General features: G+C 45.6%; 1 protein-coding gene across 2 annotated transcripts in view; it reads left to right on the top strand.

The window, feature by feature from the left end:
* The window catches only part of ARNT2 (aryl hydrocarbon receptor nuclear translocator 2), a 135900-nt gene extending 116649 nt beyond the window's left edge, over window positions 1–19251 (top strand). For both annotated transcript variants that reach the window (XM_063142556.1, XM_063142554.1), the window contains exons 15-19: window positions 5025–5124; window positions 8524–8662; window positions 9677–9842; window positions 17071–17207; window positions 18933–19251. In XM_063142556.1, coding sequence (XP_062998626.1) covers window positions 5025–5124; window positions 8524–8662; window positions 9677–9842; window positions 17071–17207; window positions 18933–19031 — 641 coding nt within the window. In that variant the 3' untranslated portion in view covers window positions 19032–19251. The remainder of the gene's footprint in view (window positions 1–5024; window positions 5125–8523; window positions 8663–9676; window positions 9843–17070; window positions 17208–18932) is intronic.
* The last annotated feature ends 294 nt before the right edge of the window (window positions 19252–19545 follow it).

The raw sequence follows: 19545 nt of genomic DNA, 5'->3' as shown, positions 1-19545 counted from the left end.
GGTGGGCAACTTGTGGCCCTCCAGATGTTTGGGCCTGCAACTCCCCATCAGCCCTTAGCAAATGTAGCCAGTGATGTAGGCTGAAACATCTGGAAGGCCCCAAGCTGTCCAGCCCTGCCATATGGGATTCCAAGCAAGAATCCTCTCTCATGCACCATGAGATCACAGCTAGGACAGTGGGGCTCTTTGCTGGTTTGGAGGCTCTAGAGGCACAGGAAAGGTACCACCACCACCACCACTGGGTTGATTTGCCCCCAGTGCTAATCTTTTGTGGTGTTGTAGTCTACCTTTAGGGAAGGGGCATAGTTCAGAGGCAGAGCACCTTCTGCAGAGCATGCAGAAGGCCCCATGTCCAGGGCCTGGCAGCTCCAGGTAGGGCTAGGAAAAATCCGTGCCTGCAATCCTGGAGATCTACTGCCAGTCAGTGTAGACATGGGGTCTCCAATGTCCCCACAGTCGAATTTGGCCCGTGGGCCTGACGTTGAACACGCCTGTTTTAAAGGGAGTTCCATAGCTTAGTAGTAGAGCCACATGCTTTGCATGCAGGATGTCCTAGGTATGATCCCCGTTACCTCCAGGTAGAGCCAGGAAAGAGCCCTGTCTGAAATCCTAGGGGGATGCTGCCCAGTTTCACACACCATCATGTTTCGCACCTTGGATAGCTCCTCTAGAGTTCTGGCTGGTTCTATCTGGAACCCAGAGTGGATTCACTGCCCCGCTGACATTGGAGCCACCAGCCTCTACCGGCTCTGTGTACACAGTTCAGAAGTAGGTAGATCAGTGCTCTGACTCAGTATGTTGTAGTTTCCCATGTTCCTACAGGCTAGAATTGCACACGAGGGGCTGATCCTAGTTCCCCTTACCCTGCCCAGATGCTGGTTCGGAAAATTTACAGCCTCTCCTGGTTTAGACGAAAAGAAGTAGAGCTGGGAGTCATCGGCGTATTGGCAAAATGATAAAAGTACTAATTCTTTCCCCCCCCTGAGAAGTGATCAAAAATATACAGGCAAACCTTCGCGTTGCTTCTAGGCGTTAGTATTGTGTTGATTTTGGACTGGTTTTCTCTGGTTCGGTTTGTGCAAATAGCTGGAGCTCACACAGAGCAGTCCATCGTGGTGGGGACATTTGCTCCGTAGCCGTCAAGCACGTATCTTAGCAGGGGAAAAGATCCCGTATTGATACAGCCATGTGTTTATAAGCAGCAGGACTTAAGAGACAGGAACCGTACGTGTGTATTCCTACACTCACAATATCCCCCGATTCAGAAACAAGGAATTTCCCCTCGGCAACTTCCCCCCTGTGAAAACACGCAGCCAAATACCAGAACTCAGATTTGCTCGAGATGGCTTTTCCTTCGCGTACAACGTGAGTTATTGGTCTCATGCTGCCAAGAGAGGATTTAAAATAGGAATTCAGGATCTGTGATACTTACTTTCCAATTTCATTGCAAACCTGAGCATTATTTGCATTGTATGAATTTGAACCTGACTTGCTAATTGAAGATGCATCTTTACACAAATCGGATTTCAGTTAATGTGATCAGGAGTAGTTTCTGGATAGTATTAAAAACAACAACACCTAATCATTAGTGGGGTGTTTTTTTAATGATCATATCTGGCACTACTTGCTTCCGTACAGCTTTAGAGATTCAAAGACAGAGGGTTCCTTTCACACTTTCTGGGAAGGTTGCACGTATTGGTCTATTGCACAAAAGCTGGGACAGCCATTGACGAATGAAAACAAAGCATTCAAGCTAAATGTTTTCTTTTTTAAATGTATTTATTACATGTATATCCTGCCTTTCTGCCAAGGTGCTCAAAGTGGCATGCACAATCCCACCACCACCGCCGCCATTTTATGTACACAACAACCCTGTGAGGTAATTTAGTCTCTGAGAGAGTGACTCACCCATGTTCACCCAGTCTGCCTCATGGTTCATTGCGGATTAAAATCTGGGTTTTCCAAGCCCGTTTGTTTGTTTATAAGATTTGTAAGCTACCTTTTAGGACAGGGATGTGCAACTTATGGTCCTCCAACTATTTTGGCCTACAACTCCCATGAACCCCCACCATTAACTATGCTGGCTAAGTTTGATCGGAGTTGTAGGCCAAAAGCTCTGGGAAGGCCACAAGTTGCCCACCCTTCTTTTAAGCTAAATCCATCCAAGGAGGCATACAGCAAGATTTCAAACCGCAAAACACCCCCCACTGATAAAAGAAGTAAGAATAAATAGGGTGACCATCTGAAAAGGAGGAGAGGGCTCCTGTATCTTTAACAGTTGCCTAGAAAAGGGAATTTCAACAGGTGTCATTTGTATGCATGTCGCACCTGGTGAAATTTCCTCTTCATCACAACAGTTAAAGCTGCAGGACCTATACTGTGACCAGATTTAAAAGAGGGCAGGGCACCTGCAGCTTTAACTGCTGTGATGAAGAGGGAATTTCCCCAGATTCCCCATATATACAAATGAAACCTGCTGAAATTCCCTTTTCAATACAAGTGTTAAAGATGCAGGAGCCCTGTCCTTCTTTTCATAGGGTCACCCTAGAGTAAAAGATCAAAACTATCAATTAAAACCAGGTAGCACCACATACAAAATGGTGCCCAATAAAGTCCCGACTTAATTATAGGCCACAGTAAACAGGTAAGGCTTGAGGGCCCACTTGAAGTCCTGTACTGATGGGTCCCAGCAAAAACCAGTGGTAAGAGAGTTCCATAAGCAAGGGGCCACTAGCCAGAAGTCTCTGTCCCTCCTGCCCACCAGCCTAATTGCTCTTACAGGTGGGCACACATGTAGGTCCTCCAATGCTGATACCAAAGTGCAGGCCATTGAGTATGGGCCAAGGTTGGCCTTCAAGTAATTTGTACCTAAACCAGTTAGGGTGGGCATGAACAACACACAACCCATGAGCCACATGTGGCTGTCACAATCCCTTCCCAGTGCTGAGGCAGAAGTCCTTTGCTGCAGCAAAAATGCGGCAATTTTTACAAGCACGCAACGGATACAAGGAGCACACTACACGCCTTGTTTGCAAGTAGAACCGCATTCCCGGAAGCGTAGTTGTGCTTGCAAGTGAGGCGTGTCACCTTATTTGCCTGCAAAGCCGCCATGATTTTTGTCACCGCTGTGGCAATACATTCAGCTTTTGTTGGGTTCTGAGGGGGCAGGGCCCTCCGCCGAACCCCCAGAAGTTCTTCACCTGTGGTTTGGGCCTTTAAAGTTCAGTACCAGTACTTTAAACTGAGCCCAGAAACACACTGTCAACCGGTGTGGCTGATACAACATAGGTGACCACTTAGCCCCTATCAGTATTCAAGCGGCCGCATTTTGTACAAATTGAAACCCTCCTTAAAGACATCCGCGCACAGAGCGCACGTCGACCTCAGCTGCCCTTCTAACCACAACATTAACCCTCCAAATGTAGCCCGTTTTGCTTCGTCATCTCCTAACCCTGGCCAGCGTTTTCCAGCTACAAGGCTGCAGATTTGAGATCTGAGTCCGCTACTTAATCTTTGTGAGGAAGTGCTTCCTCGTTTCTTTTGCCAAATCTTGTGTGAATTTACAGCTCTCTATAAGGTTGCATTTGTTCCCTTCATGCATTGTATAGCCCTGAGGTTTATAAATGGCTGAAGGCCAAGATAAACAAGCTTGGACTGAAGTGAACCATATGCTTCCCTGGTCAGCAACTCCTCTTTTTTTTTTCACCGGCTCTTCCCATGATTCACTGCCATAGGAACTAAGAGACAGGCAAAAGGGGTGCTTAGCACACGCGCATCACTAGTGAGATCAGCTGACAGACACTGTTATTTTCCTTCTGACGTGGCTCCTCCTGGAAAACACATTTTTAACCTTGAGCAGGGGCACCTTGGGTCAGTGTGGACAAAGGAACATAGGAAGCGGCCTTGTTTCAGGTCAGGTTAGTTGTCTATATGGCCTGGTATTGTCCAGTTCAGGACCTCAGGCCCAGGAGTCCTCCAATGGCCACACACCCTTCTCCTCAACCACCAATCATTGGGTGGTTCAAGCATGTTTATGTCATCATAACCTGGTATAGGGAATTTATTAGCTGGCATAACAGGAGGACAGGAGTGTCCCATTGGGCCTGAAGAAAATCTTTTGATAGCCCCATCATTTCTTGTGGTATCTTATCTTCCAAAGGGAGCCCCGCCCACGTTTTGTCTGTGGTTTTGTTATGAGGGGCTAGAAAAGAAAACCATTTTCCACTGCCAAGCAATGTGCATATGCTATGTATTCATCGATTCCATCTGGTGGAGAGCCAGTGTGGTGTTCTGGTTAGAGTGTTGGCCTGGGACTTAGGAAATCCAGGTTCTAGTCCCCCTTCAGCCATGAAGCTCACTGGGCGACTTTTGGGCCAGTCACTGACTCACATTGCAATCTACCGCTAGGGGTGTACAGGTTTTGTAAAATCAGCTATGTCTGCGTTTTGCGGATTATCAGTTGTCTTTCATTCAGTCGTCTGCTTATTGGTGGGATCGGATTTTTTTCCAAGTTCCTGAATTTGCACAAATTCACATTTGTGAAAATTTGCACTCACAAAAATGCGCAAATCCTCCCTAAAATGCGCAATTCCCCCCAAATACGCATTTTCATGCTTTGACCTGTGGGGGAAATGCACATTTTTGGCCAATTTATATATCTATATATATATAGATATATATATATATAGATATATATATATGTATGTATTTTCTACAACTAAATTTGCTTAAAAATTCACATAGTGAAAATTCTGCAAATCCACGAAATCCATATGACTTTGGAAGAGCTGATCTGCTGCAGATTTCAAGGGTCAGATTCATAGAAACCTGGAGTCATTTGATTCCGTTTTGGATTTCTCCAACATCCCTACCTACCTCACAGGGTTGTTGTAAGGATAAAATGGACAGGAGAAGGATCATGTATGCTACTTTGGGCTCCTTGGAGGAAATGTGGGATAGAAATGTAACAAATCAATAAATCTAAACAAATCCTGAAACTTCTCTATCTGCTGTTGTTCTTGCAGCAGATAAAAAAATGATGCCTTCCGCGTCCACGACGGGAAACCAGCAGATCTACTCCCAAGGAAGCCCCTTCCAGCCAGGACACTCCGGAAAATCTTTCAGGTATCATAGGTCTTGGCAGAATGAATCACTGCAAAGGAAAAACAATTGCATTATTAGAGGTACTGGTAATGCCAGCCCTTGTTCCTTATCAGCATCGTGACTTAATTTTCCCTGTTGGAAAGAATTGCTGTTCAGTCCAGAAATCACTTTGCCCTGGAATTGGCCTGCAGTATTATTATATAATTTTAAAAATACAAGTTGTTATAAAAATGGCAAAAAGCAGGCATCCTCTTAAAAAGAGGCATGCCTCCTCCCTTGCACAGGATGGAATGCCTCTTCTTAGGTTGTGCTTGCTACTACACGCATGTGTACCATTGTCTAAAAACAAACCACTTTTTTTTTTTGCTCATGTGCAGATTTATACAAACGGAACTGACGATTAATCAACTAAAACTCATGCAGTTAATCAACTGAGGGCACAATCCTATCAGATCCACTTTTGTGAACTCGTTAGCCTCCAAACTCAGAGGCTTACGAGTATCCAGTGCAGAGTGGGAGGCGTAGCAGAAGCAATCCTGTCCCGCTCTGCATTTTAGTTAGGCAGACATTTTTGCCCATCTAGCGGAGTTGAGGATGAGGAGGGAAGGGGGCTGGGAAGGCTTGGGGAAATGGCGTAAACTATCTCCTCTCCTCCCCACTCACCAGCATGGACCCTTTCCTTCCTCTCTGAGGTCGCTGTTGCATGATTGGAAAGGCTTCTGGTGCGACTCTCTCCGCGCCGGCTGCAAGCGGGAGGGGGCATGGAGCTCAGACTCTTGGGTCTGAGATCAGAGCGCTGTCACTGACCTCGGATCCAGGAATCCAAACTCTCCTATCCCCCCTGGCAGACTATGCCTGCTCGTTGTAGGATTGCTCTCTCAGATTTCTTTAACTGGGTTGCAACCCTAGTTTTTAGAGTGGAACTAAGTAGCATAGGCTAAGCAATGAAGAGAAAGGGAGAGAACACCATTCACAATGGTTAGTTGTATAGCAGAGGAATTTGAAATTAAATCCCAGCTATGTTTATGTAGAAATTGAGTGGGTGCCATGTTTCTGCTTTGCATATTGAGCTGTGTATAACTGGCAGTGTTGTTCTAGGGCAGGCAGTGTTTCTCTTGGGAGGAGGAAGCTGCCTTGATGTTTATTGCCTGGGTGAGAAACCAATCAGTTAGGAACTCCAGAGGATATTGCCAGGATTAAAAAGTGCTTTAATTAGATTCAATATGTGAAGTGGGAGTTCCATTACAGCACGGCTGATTTCCTATTGCCGTTCTGAGGTTTGGCATCTTGATTCTATTCGGTTTGGTTCTGTTCTGCTGGGTGTCTTCTGCAGCACAAAAGAGAGAGAAGTAAAGCTCATAGGGATATTTTTGCTTTTGTCCATTATAAGAACATCAGAAGTGCCCTGCTGGATCAGACCAAGGGTCCATCTAGTCCAGCACTCTGTTCGCACAGTGGCCAACCAGCCATTGGCCAGCGATGAACAAGCAGGACATGGTGCAACAGCACCCTCCCACCCATGTTCCCCAGCAACTGGTGCACACAGGCTTATTGCCTCGAATACTGGAGACAGCACACAACCATCAGGGCTAGCAGCCATTGATATCCTTTGCCTCCAAGAATTTATCCAACCCCCTTTTAAAGCCGTCCAGATTGGTGGCCATCACTACATCTTGTGGTAGTGAATACCATAGCTTTACTATGTACTGTGTTAAGAAGTCCCTCCTTTCACCTGTCCTGAATCTCCCAAGCTTCATGGGATGACCCCGGGTTCTAGCATTTTGAGAGTGGGAGAAAAATTCCTCCCTATCCACATTCTCCCCACCATGCATAATTTTATACACCTCTGTCATGTCTCCCGTTAGCCTCCTTTTCTCCAAGCTAAACAATCCCAGTTGATGTGACCTTCCCTCGTAGGGGAGATGCTCCAGCCCCTTAATCATTTTAGTTGCCCTTTTCTGTCCTTTTTCCAGCTCTATAATATCCATTTTTAGGTGTGGTGACCAGAACTGTACACAGTATTCTAAGTGTGGTCGCACCATAGATTTGTATAAGGGCAGTATGGTACTGGCCGTCTTATTCTCAATTCCTTTTCTTATAATCATGGTGTTCTAAAAAATAGCTTTCCACCCTTAGTGAGACCGAGTTGTCATGTGTCTTTAATAAATATCAAAGAAGCAAGCATTCCTATGTACAGGCAGCAGGGGAGGGCGGGGGGACACAAACACGACATATAGCAAGTATATTAATCACATCTAGCCTTCAGTTATATCTGGACCGGTCTGTGTAAAACGAAGGCACGTGGCTTGCCTGGATCTGGCTGAGAAGTATGTAGTCCAGTGTGTGCTTAAGCAGTCTGGGGAGACCGCAGAGTCTGAAAACACCTGTGAAGTTTTCATCTTGTCCTTATTTAGGTGCTGCCAAGGTCTCTCGGGCTCTTTTAATGGAGCACTTTCCCAAATTTGGCTGCCAAGGTACACGAGCGTACACCACAAATAAAATAATTGCAGTCTCTTATAAGGGCCTTCTCGGTGGCTGCACCAAGGCTCTGGAACTCCCTTCCCAGGGAGGTTAGACTGACTCCTTCCTTGTTACACTTTCAGAGACAGGCAAAAACTTTTTTGTTTCAGCAGGCCTGAAGAGTTTGGACCTGTTAATGCACTGGGGGGGGACGGTTTAATGTGACATTCAGCTTTTAATCATTTAAATGTTTTAATACTATAATTGATTTAATTATAATTTTAACATTTGTATATCTCTTTCTAAGTTTTAATTGCATATGTTTTAAATTTTGTAAAGCCGCCTTGACTCCCAGTATTGGGGGAAAAGGTGGGAGGAGGAGGTGGTTAGAAGTCAGAAGCTGGTCAACTCTGTAATCTGAATTGTTAATATTTTATTTCTTTTATTTTATTTTATTTATTCCATTTTTATACCGCCCAATAGCCAAAGCTCTCTCGGCGGTTCACAAAAATTAAAACCATGAAAAGCATAATAAAACAACAAACAGTCTAAAAACGCAAATACAAAATACAATGTAAAAAGCACAACCGGGATAAAACCACACAGCAGAATTTGATACAGGTTAAAATATGGAATTAAAACAGCAAAGTTTAAATTTAAGTTAAATGAAGTGTTAAAATGCTGAGAAAATAAAAAGGTCTTCAGCTGGTGACGAAAGGAGTACACTGTAGGCACCAGGCGAACCTCTCTGGGGAGCTCATTCCACAGCTGGGGTGCCACAGCGGAGAAAGCCCTCCTCCTGGTAGCCACCTGCCTCACTCCCCTATAATAGACTGTTTCACATAATAAAGCCTATTTCCTTGGATACTGAGTTCTTTGTTTGTCACCCTACATGCCGGGAGGGCTTGACAAAATATTAGAAATAAATAATAAGTTGATTTCCATTCTTCCTCTCTGAAGCTCATCCGTGGTCCACGTGCCTGGAGTCAACGACATTCAGTCCTCTACGTCAACGGGCCAGAACCTGACGCAGATCTCTCGCCAGTTAAACCAGAGCCAAGTTGCCTGGACAGGCAGTCGCCCTCCATTTCCAGGGCAGGTATGGAAGTTCATGAAAGGGCCCTGCTTCATATCCGCTCATTGGAAGAGAAAGGACAAAGTTATATTTGGTATAGATCAATTGCAGGTTTGTCAGAAAGAGGTGGAGATTGTACACCATCTTTCTACCAAAAAAACGACACTCAAGGTGGCTTCCGGAACCAATTAAACTGATTAATAGAATGCATTAAAACACAATAAAAATGTAGCAATTACCAAAAAGACATATGATTAAAATCAGCGCCCAACCCACCAGATTCACTTACAGGATGAAGGCCTTCTTGAATAAACCAGTCTTCACCTGCTGGTGGAAGGACAGCAGAGAGGAAGCGAATCTACCCACCCTTGGATGGGAGTTCCACAGCTTGGGAGTGGCCAAAACGTGCCTCTAAAGGCAGGTTTTTTGAAAGAAGGACCTCTCCAGAAGGTCTTAGGAACTGGGCAGGCTTGTATGGAAGGCAATCTTTCAGGTTGCCTGGTCCCAAGCTGTATAGGTCATAACCAGCACTTTGAATTCTGCCCAGAAGCAGATCAGTAGCCAGTGAAACTGTTATAACTCAGGAGTCACTCCCTGTAACCAGCAGTCCCAGTATTCGAAGGCCACCCCACATAAAGCACATTACAGTAGTCCAAACAGGATATAACTATAAGGCATCATTATTTAATGCAAGAATTGCACCACAGCAGTGGTGACAGTGGCAAGGAGAAGAAGTCCTAATCAGGGCATCTTTCCCAACGGCCCCATAAAACCTGGAGCCAGGAGAAGGGAACAAATGGGTTGTATCAGGGAAATGTTACACACGCATTCCCTTGCAGTGTGCTGGATTTCTTGACCTTAAGTGACCATTGCTGCAGCTTAATGAGAGTGGTAAACAATCTGCCTGATTAGCTCCGCAAGATTGCTTAATTTGCTGAGATTAGGGTTCTATTCCGCCATTTCGTTCCTCTTATCAAAAACTGCAGGGAAGTAATATATCTTTATGTTGCTGTTGTTGTCTTTCTACTCCCCATTCAGCAAATTCCTTCCCAATCTGGCAAGGCTCAGTCTTCGCCCTTTGCGATTGGAACCAGCCATACTTACCCCGCTGACCCAGCATCATACAGCCCGCTGTCGAGCCCTGCCACATCTTCTCCAAGCGGGAATGCCTATTCCAGCCTAGCTAACAGAACACCGGGGTTTGGTACGTATGAAACCTGCCTGCGTTGCCTGAGTACATCGAACTTCAAGAGTAAATTTGGCTTAAACTTGTTATTATATGGAACTATCAGGGTTGGTGGTCCTGGAGGCGGGCAGGCCAATCAGCAGGCCAGCCAATCAGTGTCCCAGCAGTCAAGCTGGAAAGCAGGGGTGGGCTGTATGTGAACAGCTTTGTCTGTACCAATGCAACATTGCCTGCACTGAAGAGCCATCAAATTGCTGCGCTGCACTATTTTATTTATTTATTTATTACATTTTTATACCGCCCAATAGCCGAAGCTCTCGCCTTTCGTAGCAGTAGCACGAAGAGTTGAGATGCCTGGGTATAGGGACCAAAATCCCCAGTTCAAGATCTGGGTCAGTGGTCTTCAGTTGGTGAGTCAAGCCCCACATGGGGGTTCAATCCCAGCTCAGGGTGAGTTGCACCAGAGACCACCACCATTTTGTTTAGCTGTGTGTGTGTTTTAAGAGAAAGAAAGCAAGAGTTGAGGGCAGTGGGGAGATGAGGAGAAAAGCACAGACAGAATGATCAAATGGAAAGGAGCACTGCAGAGCTCCTGTGGCAGCTTTTAACAGTTACGTAGAAGAGGGGGGACTAGCAGGTGTAGCTCTTACTGCGAGGATGAGAAAAGCCATACCTACTAGAATTCCCTCTTCTAGGGGAGCTCCATTGCTCTCCTCTGCGTATGGTAACTGTGGAAAGGACAAAGGTAATGATAAATTCTAAGAGGGTCCCATGCTGCGGGTTGGGGGAGTGTGAAAAGTGGGTCCTGGGTCTGAAAATTCTCCAAAGCCGCTACACGGTATTGTATGGTACTCATGCTATCAGATGTTGGGTAGAGATGACCAATGGGATGACCAGTGGGAAACGGACATTGCCAACATCAGGCCTCATAACTGAAAAGGTTGTAGAGGAGATAACTTACGGCCCTCCAGATGTTTTGGCTTGCAACTCCCATCATCCTTCCCTGTTGTGCTGGTGGGAATTGAAAGACAAAACATCTGGAGGGCCACAAGAATTCCAAAGTGGACTCACTTGATTTGTATCTCCTAGCTTCATGGAAGCGCCATTTTGTGTGTGTGTGTGTGTGTGTGTGTGTGTTCCCTGAGAATGACAGGATCTCATCAAGCACACCACAGAGATTGACGCACCTCTGCTGTACGTCAATCAACCTAAGAGGCAACAGGTGTTCACAGGCACCCTCTGTTGCTCTAGTGTGTGTGTGTGCGTAAGTGCATCAGCGACACTGTCTCTAGAAATTTCACCGTGTGTCCTCGCTCACACATGCAGCCATGTGTACACTTGTGTGCGACCAGCCCGGGAATACATGGATCTTTCTCAGACGTGTGGCACCTCTGTACGTCATCGAAATTGGGGGAAATTCGTTTAAGAGCCATAATTCAGAGGTGAACCATAGAAGTTTTGTTTTACTGCACATGTTTTACAGAAGGCAAGGAGCACTTGGTTAGTATGCCCAGGTCACAGCACATTATTCTAAGAGTAATAGTGAAGAGAGAAAAAGACAGAGGCAGGGAATTCACATTTAGCAAATAAGTGTCAAGTTTCCCGGTGCCTCAGGCCAAGCACACATTCTGGCAAACTGATAAGGGGCACCTGAATAAGAGAAACGTCTTTATTGCAGGAAATCCCGCAGCAAAGCTTAATGGTTACACACTTCAGAAATCATAGAGCTGATGGTCAGTAGCTTTAGGCTCCAAGAAATTCCAGAAGAGTCAAAAGCTAATCCCTACTACCATGACGAGATCCCCATCAATGTGGTTTTCCCGTTGCCATCTCCACGGTCCCCACACATGGTTCCCAAACCCGGAGAAAGGAGGCGGATGGTTCCTGACATGACCCCTCAGGCAATCAAAGGAGCAAGTTCTGGAAAGACAGAGGAGGGCCAGGATCTCTTCTCGATCCTCCCAGAGTGCAGGACACGGAATAACGGGCTCAAGTTAAAGGAAGCCAGATTCCGCCTGGACATCAGGAAAAACTTCCTGACTGTTAGAGCAGTACGACAATGGAATCAGTTGCCTGGTGAGGTTGTGGGCTCTCCCACACTAGAGGCCTTCAAGAGGCAGCTGGACAACCATCTGTCACGGATGCTATAGGGGGGATTCCTGCATTGAGCAGGGGGTTGGACTCGATGGCCCTGTAGGCCCCTTCCAACTCTGCTATTCTATGATTCTATATGAAAGGCCTAACAAACCGATCCTTCTGCAACCACAGCTCACCCTTTCTCGATCAACTTTTCACTGGCAGCTTCTTTGCCAAGGCCAAACCAAGCAGGTGGCTGCAGGAGTAGAACCACTCCCCCACCCCTGCTCTGAGAATGTTGACAGATCAATTCACACATATTCTAACATTCCAGAGGCCGAACAGGCCCAAAGTCTTCCAGACTATTCCTAATTAAATCATCTTAAAAATAAACAAAGTACAAGACCCCCACGCTCAGTGGCCTAACTATCCCTGGCAGTAAGGAATGGGGAAGGTGCTAGCAAAATGGGATGCATAGGACCATTTGGTGATATCTCCCATGATGACACCTGGTCCCGGGATGTGATCTGAAGACATGTGATGCAGCCACCTTGCTGAAGCTAAGCAGTTCTGGGTCTGGCCAGTGCTTGGAGGGGAGACCACCTGAGAACCACATGTAGCCACCCTGAGTTCCTCGATGGGATGCAAATGTAACAAATAAACTCCCTTGTTCCCAGACTGAAATGGGTCACTAAATTGCATACATAGAGTCCCCCCATCTGGACTGGAATCACAGGAGGGGAAAGAGTTAATACCCCCCTACACCATCCCCATGCTTGGGACTCAGTCTGAATCAGTACCCCTGCATTTACACTAGAGTAAAAAAAAAAGTACAAAAGTATTGCCTGCTTTGACCCTCAACTACATGGCTGAGTGTCTCCATAATAGAAAAAATATGCTTTTATCTCAGGGGCCCATCTACACTGTGTCAGTGAAGGAAGGTGGCTCTAATCGCGACAGGGCTGCGAATCCATTCTGGGTTTCAGTCAGAACCAGCCAGAACTCTAACGTTGCTGTCCAAAGGGCTGAATCCTAACCCCAAAATAGGTTCATCACCTTGGATTGCTCCTTTAGAATTCTGGCTAGTCCAGACTGAAACCCAGAATGGATTCGCAGCCCCAATGAAATCAGAGCCACCTGCCACCACTGCTCTGAGTCCTTTAATTTGGCACTCCGTTGTTGTCTGCAATTGGAAGGAACCCTATTGGGAGGAGCAGGGAGCTTGAAGGGATGTCTTTTCAAGTCTTGAAAAGCAGTATCTTCCGCTCAGCGAATCCAGCTGATAATTCAGGACAGGCACTGAATCAACTTCAGAAGTTTGCGTGGAAGTGCCAGGAACAAAAGGTGAGGAGAGATCACTTAAATACCAAAGCGTACAGTAAGCAAAAAGGGGATTTGTTTGTTTTAAAGTCACACAACAAGGAGCTGAAGCCTCAGTTGAGATATTCTCTGTGAGGACTTTGGATCTGGTTCCTAATTCAGTCGTTACCAATTGGATCCTTTGCAGAATAATTGACCATAATACCCCGTTAAGCTTGGAAATGAGAAAGATCAGGATTTTCAGGGACACGAAGAGAGACGCTTCCAATAGCCGTCTCTCAGTAGCTTTGGAAATCTCTTCCCCTACACAGGAGACTTGCCAAAGACTGAGCCTGTGCATCTTCCAGAAGTGGTGGAAGATATTCTTATTCAAACTAGCCGTTCTATCCCAGTATAAGGTGGGTTTAGGAATGAAGGAAATCTACCTGGTGGGGGGTTATGAGCTGTTGGGACTGGGGAGGCAAATTGTGCTCCTCATTGGGTAAAGAACTGCTCTATTTAAATTATTATTATTATTATTATTATTATTATTATTATTATTATTATTATTATTATTTGGTCGTACATATCACAAATGTGAATTATATTTTCTCCTTGTTTGATACATTTAACACAATAATCAAATTCTTTTCTTTCTTCTAAGTTAACTATATCTCATACACTGAATCCACAGACAAAAACATCATTTTCCTCTGTTTCCTGCAAAAATTTTATCAGAGGTTTCCATTCAGAAATGAATGTAGCTGTTGATTTATCTCTCATTATCACTGTAAGTTTTGCCATCTTTGCCAATATCTAATTAATAATAATAATAATAATAATAATAATAATAATAATAATAATTTATTGGTAGGCCTAGTTTCTGAAGGTTTTACAGGAAATATTATTATATCTCTTTCTCGCTCATGGTGGTTTTTTTAGACGAATATGACGGGCTTTGCCAAGTCTTGCTGTCTTTTACAGATTCAGGAATTTCCTGACTATTATTATTATTATTGTTATTATCATTATTAAAAACAGGAGCACATTTAGCATCTGCACAAAGATAAAGAAGTTAATAGAAGACTAGAGCCCATTTCACAAATCGCAACAACTCACCATCTGTTAACATCGCGGCTTATTTTGAACAAAGGCGTGTACTGTTGCTTGTAGCCTGCTGACTCCCAGTACAAATACAGGTGGCTAAACAAGCCATCCGTGGCTTGTTTGGTATGACGTGCAAACCAGGAATGCTGGCTTGCCTCTTCCCCAACCAGCCAGAGTCATAACCCAACCACAAACCATGGGTTATGACTCTGACTTCTTGAGGGAGAGACAAGCCACAGTTCCCGATTTGAACATGACTATAAACAAACCACAGACGGAAGGTCCCTGGTTTGTTTAGCCGAAGGGTAGGGAAATGTCTGGGTCCCGTAGCCGCAGTTGGCCATTTGAGAAACTGTCCTGGGCACCACCACAAAATGGCTGCACTGCAGATGACAGCATTGAGCTTCTGTCTTCATTTCCTAAGCGTGTTGCTCACCCATGTGTGGTCCGCAAACATTTATGGGCGAATAAGACGGGAGCAGCTAGAGGCCCTCACTTTGGAGCTGTTCCAGCTACCATTAAGAAACTGTTATTTTAAAAGAAAAAGTGGGTGATGGGCATCTTGGGTGGAGGCTGGTGGCTCCCATTTCGGTGGGGCTGTGAATCCATTCTGGGCTTCAGTCAGCCCCAGCTAGACTTATAAGACAGCTATCCAAGGTGCTGAGCCTATTTTGGGGTCAACATCCAGCACCTTGAATAGCTCCTGTAGAGTGCTGGCTGATGCCAGCTGGAACCCAGAATGGATTCATATCCTCACGGAAATCGGAGTCATCGGCCTCCCCTGACATCTCGATGGGTGCCAAGGAAGTTGTCCAAGGGTGGACAGGTGTCCATGGGAGCCAAGTTGCCTACCTCTTATTTAGCTACTCTCACTTGTAGCAAGAGTGATTGGACAGAGTCCACTAGCAAGCTGCCATAACCCACAATTTTTAAAATATTGGGTTATTTTGACATGTGAACCCTGCCTAGGTTTGCCACGACTTAGACCTGCATTTTAACAAACAAATCTATTAGGGGTGTGCACGGACCCCCCCGAACCACCCCACGGGCCGATCCGAAAATTTCGGATCGGCCTGCACCGCTCCACCCATAGTCCGCTCCTCTTCACAGCGGAGCTCCGGCTCCGAATCGGAGCTCCGCAGTGGAGGGGAGTGGTGCCAGGTAAGGCCCCCCTCCCTCATCTCCCTTACCTGCAGAGCCCAGTAAGGGACCAAGGGGGAGGGGGGCCTTACCTGCGTCCGTCCGCGGTCCCTCGGATTCTTCAGTTGAGCCCGTGGCTCAACCAGGAAGTCTGGGCTGCAAGTGCGGCCTAGACTTCCTGGTTGAGCCGCGGGCTCAGTTGAAGAAGCCGAGGGACCGCGGACGGACACAGGTAAGGGAGAGGACGGAGGGGGGTTTATCGGGCCCCACCGCCGCCCATGCGGCGATGGCGGCAAAGCCCGGTAAGGGACCAAGGGGGAGGGGGCCTTACCTGCGTCCGTCCGCAGTCCCTCGGCTTCTTCAATTGAGCCCATGGCTCAACCAGGAAGTCTGGGCCGCAAGTGCGGCCTAGACTTCCTGGTTGAGCTGCGGGCTCAATTGAAGAAGCCGAGGGACCGCGGACGGATGCAGGTAAGGGAGAGGAGGGAGGGGGGGTTACCGGGCCCTGCCACTGTCGCCGCATGGGCGACAGCGACAGCAGCAGGGCCCGGTAAACCCCACTTACCTTTCTTGCGGAGCTCCGGATTGAGGCGAAGGATCCACCTTCACCTCGATCCTCTTCGCAACGCTCCACCAGCCCCCCAATCCTCTTCGCCTCCGCTTTAAGGGGAGGAGAAGCACCCCGCCCCGTTTCTAATTCACCGGTCCGATTAGAAGCGGAGCACATCCCTAAAATCTATACAGTTGCATCCATCCTTCACTTCAAGTTAAAAGGAGTATCATTTATGGATTGCATTTATTTGTTTATCTATTATAACATTTATATCCTATCCTTCCTACTTTTCCAAGATGCTTAAGATGAGTTTGAAACTTAAGCAACCCATAAAAACCTGTGGCCCCATTCAGAAGACACCTTTAAACCATGGCTCTAACCACGGTGGTTAAGCCAGAAAGCCACCCTGTGTTCAGAAGACACCTTAAACCATGGCTTTAACCACGGTGACTAAGGCAAAAAGGCTTATTCACCGTGGTTAAAACCATGGTTCAAGGTGTCTTTTGAACACAGCCTGGCTTTTTGGCTTAAGGACCATGGTTAAGGCCGTGATTTAAGGTGTCTTCTGAATGGGACCAGTAAAATCTAATATTCCTTTAAGACATTTTCAACACACACACACACACACAAACAAACAAACTCATGGGTTGATACAGTAATGTAGAACAAACCTCTAGCAATCCATAATACCTGCATACATTCAAATCATGCCCACATTCCTAAGTGAGTGCAGAGCTGGACTTCAGTGTATCTCTTCCAGAAAGGAGTTTGAAGGCTAGGGAGCCAACACCAAAAAGGCCCTTTTCACTTCCTTGGTGGATGGAACGAGAGCAGAGCCAATCCTTCTGATTTTTAGCAAGCAACATGCACATGCCCCCACATGTATCTTCATAAAGAAGAAAGTTCCTCTTAACGCACGCAGGAACACTGCGTGAATATCAGGCAGTGAGGAATGAACCCACAGTGGGCAGGGATGAATATTTTACTTGGCAAAAAAAAAATAAAAAAAAAGCGAAGATACGTTCTTTAAAAAAAAAACATCCTTGTCATTTTATCTTCTTATTTTTTCAGCTGAGAGCAGCCAAAGCAGCGGACAGTTTCAAGGGAGGCCATCGGAGGTTTGGTCTCAATGGCAAAGCCAACACCATAACCAGCAAAACAGTGAGCAGCACGCTCACCAGCAAACGAGCCAGACAGAAGTGTTCCAGGTGAGTACAGCCAGAAGCCCCATTGTAACAGCAGGCCGCACGGCAACAAAACTGCACCAATTCCCCATCTTTAAGGGACAAGAAGAGAACACAGTTGGGTCATCCCATTTCAGAATTGAACCACTGTTCCAGCTGCCGAAGGGATTAGCAAATTGAGTTTTTCAGGGTGATGCAAGACCGGATTAAGACATGCTGATGCCCTAAGCCTTGTCAAGATTCAGAAGCCCCGTACCATAAAAATAAAGAGGAAAAAGTATATTGCATTATAATAGAAAGGGTAACTTCCAGCATTTAGGGGTGCTTGGAGTTAAACAGTGTTAGCCTTCTCTGAAGATGTGTATAAAAGCACAAGCTGAGTTGAACTTCTTTTGAATCGGCTCTAGCCTGCACTTATTGCCTCCAATACTAAACACTGCGTTGCCGCACTTTCTCTATATAAGGCAACTCTGCTTTAAGTCACACCAGACTTTCCAATGTATTTAAGCCAAAGCAATTTCAATTATAATACATCTAAGTTATCTCCAACATACTTAGAGGCCCCTCATAAAATGAGGCCGTAAGCCACGGCTTACTTGGCTTGTTCCTAAATCCAGCACTGGGGTAAAGTGGTCAGACAGATCCTGCCACGTCATGGGATTGTATTGCTCATCGCTGTGCGTTGTTGGGTACAGAGTTGTTAAGCACAACAAGGCAACTTGCCTCTTTTGGCAAAAGTTCTTGCCAGGCTGGCTGAGAGGCGCCAATTTAAATTCCCCGCAGGGCCCCAGAAGTGGGGCTATGTCAAGTGCTCCACAGCATTATGGGAAATTTTAAAATGGCCGGTCATAGCAGCCTGGTGTGGCAAGGGGTGCATATTTTTTCATTTCAATTTATTTATTTATTTATTTATTTATTTATTTATTTATTTATTTATTTATTTATTTATTAGATATTTATACTGCCCAAGTTTACAATTAAAACCATAAGACCCAACAAGACAAAATTCAAAACCTTTAAAGTTTTCAAACAAACAAACAAAAAACCAAATAAGGTTTTAGTCCAGTTAAAGCCTGTCTGAAAAGATATGTCTTCAGGAGGTGTTTAATGGATGTCAGCACCGGTGGAATAGCTTTGATGCTGGACCCCCAGTTGTGGCTTGAAGTTTTTGTCCAAGAAATGGTGCCAGATAATTTATTTATTTATTTATTTATTTATTTAGAATATTTATATACCGCTCCTCATTGAAAAAATTTCGGAGCGGTGTACAAGGTAAAATGAAAATAAAAACAGAATAAAACAGTTAAAACAAAATTTAAAAAGAAGCAAAAAACAACAACACAGAAATCCAAGGCTGCATGTTAAAGAAAGGCTTCTTGGAATAAAGATGTTTTCAGGAGGCGCCGAAAAGAGTACAAGGTTGGAGCCTGTCTGACCTCCAGAGGCAGGGAGTTCCACAGGAGGGGGGCCACCACGCTGAAGGCTCTTCCCCTGGTGGATTCCAATCGGAGGATGGATCTAGGTGGAACCACCAGGAGCAGGCCTGTACAGCAGATATTGTACACAACCCCAGAATTTTGCACAAAACAATGCTTTCATAAACCCAAAGTTCTTTCTCCCTCCTCCCATTCGCTCTGCTCTTTTTGCAGTTAATCGCTGCATAACCAAGCAAGCAAGGTAGTTTTCCTTTAACAGAGATGAGCATAGAAGAAAAACCATGTTTATCTTTCGGTTTTCTTTATCTTGCAGGATATGCTACCTATTCCAGGAGATCCCACACAAGGGACTGGCAATTACAACATTGAAGATTTTGCTGATCTGGGGATGTTTCCTCCATTTTCCGAGTAAAGTTATCTAGCCAGATAACCTCTGAAACTATGTTTCAGGGGGGTGGGGTGGGGGAATACCAATGTAATTTGGGCTCCGCTTTTTCCTGTGTAACATCATCATAGAAGCTATTCTACAAGAAGCCTCCATTCGCATATTTCAGATAATAACTTGCTCGCCTTCCAAATGTTGACCATGCAAGTTCTCGTGAAATAGCCAACGCCAACCGGCCGGGGTTCATGTCAGGATGCATTTTTGTATCGCATTCTCATTTTGCGATCGAGGGGTGGGGGGGGTGGGGGAAGCACTTTGATTGTGAACTTTCTCTGAGCTCTTAACATTTGAATGTGAACCGTTTCTAACTTTCCCTGGTAGAGGAAGTTGTTTGTGTAAATAGGGAATGAAAAATAACAAGCACTCCGGTCCTTTGCACACTTGAAAAAAAATTAATCCTTTAGATTTCAATGGAACTTAGCGCAAAGATGGCTTGAAGCACAATCCTGTGCATATTTAGACAGGGGGGTGGGGAGTCCTA

This window comes from Elgaria multicarinata, chromosome 16 (assembly GCF_023053635.1).
Source record: "Elgaria multicarinata webbii isolate HBS135686 ecotype San Diego chromosome 16, rElgMul1.1.pri, whole genome shotgun sequence".
Classification (NCBI taxonomy): Eukaryota; Metazoa; Chordata; class Lepidosauria; order Squamata; family Anguidae; genus Elgaria; species Elgaria multicarinata.
Note: the sequence above shows the minus strand (reverse complement) of the source record. Positions and strands in the feature narration are given on the sequence as shown.